The 7,633-nt window shown below is 53.3% G+C and overlaps 3 protein-coding genes across 3 annotated transcripts in view; 2 read left to right on the forward strand and 1 right to left on the reverse strand.

Annotated features, from left to right (window-relative positions):
* SIK3 (SIK family kinase 3) overlaps positions 1-2,036 on the reverse strand; it is a 37,236-nt gene extending 35,200 nt beyond the window's left edge. The window contains exon 1 of the mRNA XM_062608569.1: positions 1,552-2,036. Within this exon, the coding sequence (XP_062464553.1) occupies positions 1,552-1,620 (69 nt within the window). The 5' untranslated portion in view covers positions 1,621-2,036. The remainder of the gene's footprint in view (positions 1-1,551) is intronic.
* SIDT2 (SID1 transmembrane family member 2) overlaps positions 1-7,633 on the forward strand; it is a 553,125-nt gene that overhangs the window by 520,312 nt on the left and 25,180 nt on the right. The window lies entirely within an intron of this gene.
* PAFAH1B2 (platelet activating factor acetylhydrolase 1b catalytic subunit 2) overlaps positions 1-7,633 on the forward strand; it is a 497,498-nt gene that overhangs the window by 472,355 nt on the left and 17,510 nt on the right. The gene's annotated exons all lie outside the window — the stretch shown is intronic.

The raw sequence follows: 7,633 nt of genomic DNA on the forward strand, positions 1-7,633 counted from the left end.
CAGGCAAGGAAAGCTGCCTGCCTACTGCTGTGATTTCATTGAACTCCTTCATAAGAACACCTAAGAACCAGGGTTAAGCATTAGCTGAAGCCAAAGGGACAGAAGCTCAAGTAACAGGCAGGTAAAGGCTCCTGTCTCAAGAACGCTGGACCCCCCAGCCCAGCTCCTTGGTTTAAGACTCACTTCCACCTCCTGCTCTTTGATCTAACACGAGACTTCCTAGGGCAGAGACGGAGATCTCCACGAGCAGCACGTGCTGTGACCCGTGCACAGACCTCACACTGCAAATCAGGCCACTATCTGGTCAAATCTCAGCTGAGCTGCAGGTGTCAAACCCAGCACACAGATGTTGGATGCAGCTTTTGCTTGCAGCATCAGCAACCGCAGGGGCTCTGATGAAGCAATGCAAGTGCTGTGTGGCTTTGCTGGAGTGAAAGGAGTGAGAAGAGGGCAGTGAGCACCGCTGTGCTTCAGCCCTGTGCTGTGCTGACAGCACTGCAGCACTACCTCCGTGGCTCCTGTGCAAACCAAACACCATCTTGGCACTTCCTAGACAAAGACTGCACTTGCTAATTAAAACCGGTTTCTGAATGAGCTCAGTTAACCCGGCACAGGGCCTTATGGAGGAGCATTTACATGGATGTAAAGCAGTTCACACATCAAACGGGCAGATCCTGGTCACGTAAGCCTGGCTATGGTGTGTAAGCCGCAGCCTGCACTCTGCACACAAGTGAAGCCAAAAGGGCAATCAAAGCCTGGGAAGACACTTGCTCACCTTGGTCCCTTTCAGCACGGGTCATCCTCCTTCTGAGGGCACCTTCAAACTGGTTCCTCAATCACTCTCCTCCCATAAAGTCATTCAGCAGCTGAACTCCTGTTCAAAACCAGCAAGGTCGGGCCATGCCTGTGCAATGTGGCACCAACCTCCTTTAAATGAAGGGGAATGGAGGAAAGGCCGGGGAAAACGTGGTGACAACACAGGATGTTCCTGCCTTTATCTGCCCCATTTCCCATCAGGTAAAGCAGCGCACATCGCTCTGCACTGCATGTAGGAGGGGAAGCACAAAGCAGCTCATGTGTGCTCAGCTCCGCACCTCGGCAGTGATGGGAAGAGCCGAGCATCCAAGGGGGATGGAGCAGGATCCCGCAGGAGCCTGGGCTGCCAGAAAGCACAGCAGCAAGAAGGGGAGGGAAAGCTGCTGACGAGCACCGCAACCATCTCTCAACAAGCCAGAGCAGCAGCTAGTTCTTAATGACAAGAGCAACACACAGTAAGGGTGGCTCTGGTTCAGCTCCCCAGTCTTCCACACAGCACAAGAAATCCCATTGCTGTAAGCTGCCAACAGGAAAACTAACTGGCAATGGATCAGGATGTGCAGCAGTCACAGGGAGCCTTTGCAGTGGCTTCCAACTGATTTCCTGAGGCTCCTCAAGGGTTAAAGCAGAGCACTTCTGGAAGATATTAGGCACTGATGTCTTGGCTTCCCTTCTGCACACAGCAACAGCCTCCAGAGGAATCTGTCATCCCATATAACAATCCCTTTCACTCACCCTGCGCCTCGCCACAGCCCGAGTGGCGGTGGCTCCGTGCGGAGCTGTGACACGGAATCCTGCCCACATTCCAGGGAGGAGGTTCTGCAGCACACACAGCACTCCTCATGTGTACTTACATTAACTGCAGCTCTGTTCTGAAGGGTAACAGCTCCTGGTTAAAGAAGGCTGTAGGAACATTAACTATCACATTGGGATTGCAAGAGTATCAGAGAGAGTCTAAAGCAATGGCTAAGATGGGACTGCATATTCCATCAAGTCCATCTGGGAATACCTGTAAGGGTTGTCTGCTCTATACCAAAGTCAATCTACTTGGATATTCAATATATACCACGGCAATAGGCAGCACTACAGCACACGCCTGCAGAAGAGGGAGTTATGCTGTAATACTGGACAACTCCATGACTGCCAAACCCCAAACTCTTGGGGTATCCCGGGAATCACAGGCACTTCTCAAAGGGTCTGCAGGCAGCCCAGCTCCCACAACCCCAGTGAGAACACCAAACACCCTACACCAAGGAACCAGCACCAAGCAATTGCCAGCTTCACCACCAGTGACAGCATCACCTTTACTGCTGAGGCTATTCCAAGGTGCTAACTGCACCACACCACAGGCTCTGGAGCAGGAAGGGTACAGCAGGATACAGCAGGATGCCGGATCTGGATGATGCACTCAGATCCTTGGAGGCTGGTTTCCAGCAGAGGTTTTGCCTCACGATCAGATGGCAGTTTCTATGGGAACAAACAAGCAGCAGCCCCGTCACCAGATGCCTCACACAGGCCCTGCCTTGGAGAGGCACACGCAGGGTCCCGGCCAGGCTGCTCCATGCTGGGAATGCCGAGGGCAGCGCATGTCTGCGGGCTGGTGTGTACCCACTGCTCAGCAAGACTGCTGGCCACAGCACCAGTGCATGCCCAGCAGCACGAGGATGCTCTGGGTGAGGTTATCAGCTCTGAGGCACAATGACAACTGATATGCCCAAAGCAGTACCAGTACAAAGCCCATGCAGTGGTTTTGCTCCAAGGAGCCCGGTGCCTGTGTGCACATGAGGCACCAATACATGTGCCGTCACAGAATAAGCTCTGGTTTCACATCAACAGGCCAAAATGTCACAATTTCCATCAGGCACAGACTACAGCACAAAACCCTTCTCCTCCCAAAGCCATCACCTCTGGTCACTGCCTCCACCCCCAAGTTAATTAAAGCTCCCCCAGTGAGCTGCTTTAGGAGGGTTAATGTCACTGTCAGCAAGACGGTACCACTCTCCCCTGGGCCTGAGAAGAGCCATGGCTGCCTCAGCCTCGCATTGCAAACAGGAACATTCAGACTCCGAGGTTCCAGCATCAGCACCCCTCACTCCAGAATGGTTATGAAATGAAGTGGAAATTTTGGGGAAGAGAAGCCAAAAGTGAAACTAAGGAATGCAACCTTCCCCACATTAACCCTCAGTGACCAGGATAAACATCCCAGCCACGGAGAGCCCTTTCCTCACCCGATGCTGCACGTGCTTTGCAGTAGAAGCAAAGCAGATGGTGCTGGTGTGAGCAGCACTGACTGGGCAACGCTGCCCTGCCCCATGCCCCTGCACCTTCATGTCTCATTATTTGCAGTTATTCATAGATATGCACTAGAGAGATTGAAACCAGTGACCTTAAAACCTCAACCAGCAGCACCTCTGCAGGGAGGTGGCAGTGCCCATAAAGCAGCACATCCAAGGAACGCCTGGCCGGGATCTCCCTCCACCACCACTCATCCTGCCCTGCAAGGGATGCTACTCAGGACAGAGCCCCTATGGGCACTGAAGGAAAAGCAGTGTTTAAGCTCCACGTGGCTGATGTGGAGCTTTAGGAAGGTTGCTTCTTCCCCCAGAAACACAAGGATTAGGCTAAGATTGAAGCTTGTTTCCCAACACAGCAGCCTGACAGGAATTCACAGCAGTAACTGCACAGAGCAGTGTTTTAAAGCATCCCCTCTCACTTCGGTGTAGCTCTGAACTCCAACACTCTGGCAGCCTACAGGCCACTTCCAACAATAGTATCTGATTCCCCTTATCAGTAGGGATTGCTTAAACCCACAGATAAGGCTCTCAGGAGCTGAAAACCTACTTCAAAGCCAAACCATGACAGAGCACCTGCACTCTCACAGCAACTGGGAAGGCAGATGCAAGGTGTCCAGGGGGTTTGCCTGCCCTCAGCACCAACGTGTGCCAAGTAACCATCACTGCACCCCAGCTCTGAGTTACAGCAAGGGACAAGGGCTATTTCTGGAGCACAGACAGGGCTATTTTGAAGGCAGCCATAGTGTTGTAGTACCCAAATTCTAATTGTGGCTGCTGCTTTGCTTTGCCACCGTAAATCCTGTTCTGAGGGAGTAAGACAGCAGCCAATACACGAGCGTAGGCATTGCACAACTGGGCTTCTGCAGGCACTTGGTGTGAAGCAGAATGTGCTTGGAAGACTGAATTTCTAGGGAATGTTTAAACAGTGAAGAGTAAACACTGAGTCAGAGGCGAGCACTGCATCCAGGTGAAGGCAGCAGGGGCACGTGGAAGCAAAGCCACAGCCTGGAGTTCACTCAATGCCTCCCCTTGTACATGGGAATTCAGGGCCTGACGCAGGACAAAGCCTCTTTTATACGTGCAGAAGCTGCGAGGAAACAAAACCCAAACAAGTAAAGCCCATCTACGGGGGGCTTACAACAGGTCTGCAACGCAGCTCGGTGTGCCTCAGCCTGGGCGTTCGAGCAGAGGGGCCAGACACAAGTACTCCCAACTCCAGGAAGGGAAGAGGGGGGATGCTCACCTCAAGCACGGCTGGTACCTTAGTGCACAGCAGGTATTGTTCCTTCCACCCAGGCAGCCACCTCAGACTCCAGCAGTTTTTCCATTTCATGGCATTCCCCATTTCCTGCACCAAGCAGGGCAGGAGCACCAGCACCAGCACATCAGCAACACATCCACTCGTCCTTTCAGCAGGCTATTTACTTTCACAAGAACAAAGGGATGCAGCTATTGATTTTCTGCACCTTACTGCAGCACAGCAAGCTGTGCATCAGGGTAACTCCCCAGTTCACACAGCCAGAAGTAGGTATTCCCTAAAAATTCCTTTGTCCACAAACCGCACAGGAACAGGCATTGCTGGTACCAAACCACTCATCCCAGCGTGCACCACCAGGAAGCAGTGCCCTGTGTGATGGTACCCAGCAGCACCCAGCTTCCCTCCTTGTGTCCCAGCAAAGCACAAGCTGCTCTTGGCTGAGGGATTCCTGCTCCTTAAGAGGGGAAGAGCCCACAGACGGTGCTCTGCAGCCCACGTGGGAAGCGAGAGAGGCAGGGTGGGCAAGCCGGAGCCACCAGCACTGCTCTGGCTCCTGACCGAGGAGCCTGAGAAGTGGGCAGTGGCATCCATTTGTTTAAATCACCTTCTGCAGCCGTGCTCCACACGTGGGAACAACCCGGTGCTCTGGCAGCCCGAAACACAAGCAGGAGGAAACTGCTCCAGGATGCACATCTGCAGCTCCCAAGGAGCAGACGGAGAGGCTGCCAAGTCGGGATGGGAGCTGCCTTACACGGCTTCTATAAGGAACTCGTACGGCAGCACAGAAAGGTACCTGCGGAGCTGCACAGAGGCGCTGTAACCCCAAACCCCTGCACAGGGCTGCGGGGCTGTACGTAAGCGCTACGCAGCTCTGCTGAGCACATACTGAACCCATTCCACAGCTCCTCGGGATCTGTGCCACTGGAGATCCTTACGCAAGGCCCAGTGACAAACGCCACCTCCCCTGACACGGAGGCGCGGGAGGAGCCTGCAGGGGTTCAGGATCACATTTCCCATCTCCCTGCTCATTCACTGCTACCACTTGTGATGCCCTTGCTCTCCAGGGACAGATTACCAGGAAGTACGGGAGACTTCTACGAACTTGAAGCATGCCAGCAAGAAAACCCAGGCCCTGTCTCACAAAGTGATCGCTGTTCCTCCCTCTCTTTAAATGCAGGTGTAAAACAAGCTTGTTTACCAGCTGCAGGCCTGGCAGCACTAAATCCTCACTGCTCTCAGTGCTAGAATCCAGATAACCCAGGCAGTTTGCAATTGGCTTCCCAAGAAGAGCTACTGCAGCTGAGAGCACATCTTAGAGCACATCCAGGCCAGTGACCAAGCTTCCAAGGCAAGAAGGTTGGAAACGTCACTTTCAGGGGTTGCTTTCACTTTAGAGAGTGGAAGTTGTGAAAGTGACATCTTCTTTCCCTACCAGAGATCATTCCACCCCCACCAAGGCCAACGGGATTCAGAAGCAGCCATGAACAGCTCAAGAAAGCTTTTCCCAAGCAGAGTCACCCAATACTGCTGTTATCCATCCCCTCTGGCAGCTCCTCCTTTGGAGCACGTGAACCAGAGCCATTAGCAGAAGCCAACTGCTTTCAGCTCCATCAGCAAACGCACTGATGCTGCTGTCCTGTGCGGAAAGTACCTTACTGTGATCCCTGTGAGCAGGCAGAGCCTCAGCTCTCCCCGCTGCAACCAGTGAGGAGAAAGCCAAGCCTCACTTTGTGCCTTCAAAGGGGCTTTCCCTGTTTGCAGCTCGAGTTGGGGCAGTAAAGAGAGGAATGAGTTGAGCAGAGCTGGCACAGCCACCGAGGTCTCTGTGGTGCAGATCTTGGTCCATCTCTCCAGAAAGGAGCTTCAACATTATTAGCTTGACTTTCCATGAGTCAGGTACAAAAATGAGTTTCTACTCCAGCACGTACCAGAAATTCCTTAAATGCACCAGCTGCCTCAGGGAAAACAAGAACTTTTCCCCGGTTATGGAATGTGGTGGAGTCTTAGAGAATAGCTAACAGTGACATCTGAGATGCTGCAGTGGGCTAGGGCCAGGACGTGCACCTCCTAAAGAGACCACAAGCCTGACTGGGAGCAAGTCCCTCCTGTCAGCAGGGCTCTGCAGAACCATACTCCTCGTGGGCTACACCTTCCGCTCCTTACACATCCCATTCCATCTTCCCATCCCCACACACAGGGCTCGGGCTCAGAGGTCAGGCTCTAACACCCGACCATGAAGGAATCAGCTGCAGCCGTACCACACAAGCAGCCTGCGCATCCCAAGGACCTGTCATTCCAGCAGGATTACAGCTTGGAAGCGCTCAAAACTGCAAAAGCTCCCGTTAAGAGGAGTCACAGCTCAAACGCTGCAGCTTCACACGCAAACCCGGGTGAATCCAGGCTCGGGCAGGTACTGGATGCCATCGGAGGAGCAGAACACAATGTTGTGTGTCACTGCCTGGAATGACCCCCGGGTGCAGTCACAGCACCGGAGCTGTGCCTCACTCCCGGGTCACGCTCTCCCCTCCTTCCCCCTCACGTTCATTGCTGTGCTCGAGGAGCCTCTGGCCCGTCTGTGGAGGGGAAGCTGAGGGGAAACAGCTCTGCCCAGGCCCTCTGGGGAAGGAGCAAGGAAAAGCTGTCACACGTCACTGAAATGGAATGTGAGGAAACCAAGCAGTAGGGAGGACAAGGACAGCCTTACACTGCAACCTGCTTGTGCCAGCATCGGCTGTGGAAAGCACAGAGCCTTCAACACAGCACCTGGGCTTGTGCTCGAGATCCCTTTTGCTCCGAGGGTCTGAAGAGGGATTTTGGTTTGTAGGCAAGGTCTGTGAGTCAAATGAATCACTTGACAGGAATGTACAGTCATCCTGCAATGGAAAATGCAGAGATTCAATGCTAAATCTCGCATCCAGCATCAAAGGTTCAGGAACACTCCTTTAAGAAGCATTACTCATCCCTGAGCTGCACAGCACTGCAGAGGTGTGGGGAAAGGAGCAACAGCACCAATAACTTACCAGCAAAACAAGCAGGTAGGAGTCAAAAAGCATAAAGCAAGACTTCAAGCACCCAAGTGTGAGAAGCCTTTGTGCAGCAGGGCTACTTCCTGGGCACCAGATGATACCTGAGGCCAGTTTTCAGCTCTGCCCCACTCTGACTGTACCCAAAGACATGCACTCGATGGTGGCACTCACATCTGCAAGCAGGACAAGAAGTCCCCTCTCTCCAGGAGCTGACAGGGGCTTGGTGAAGCACTGAGCTA

Source organism: Pezoporus occidentalis, unplaced genomic scaffold, assembly GCF_034315485.1.
Source record: "Pezoporus occidentalis ecotype Australia unplaced genomic scaffold, CSIRO_AGI_Poc_V1 ctg130, whole genome shotgun sequence".
Classification (NCBI taxonomy): domain Eukaryota; kingdom Metazoa; phylum Chordata; class Aves; order Psittaciformes; family Psittacidae; genus Pezoporus; species Pezoporus occidentalis.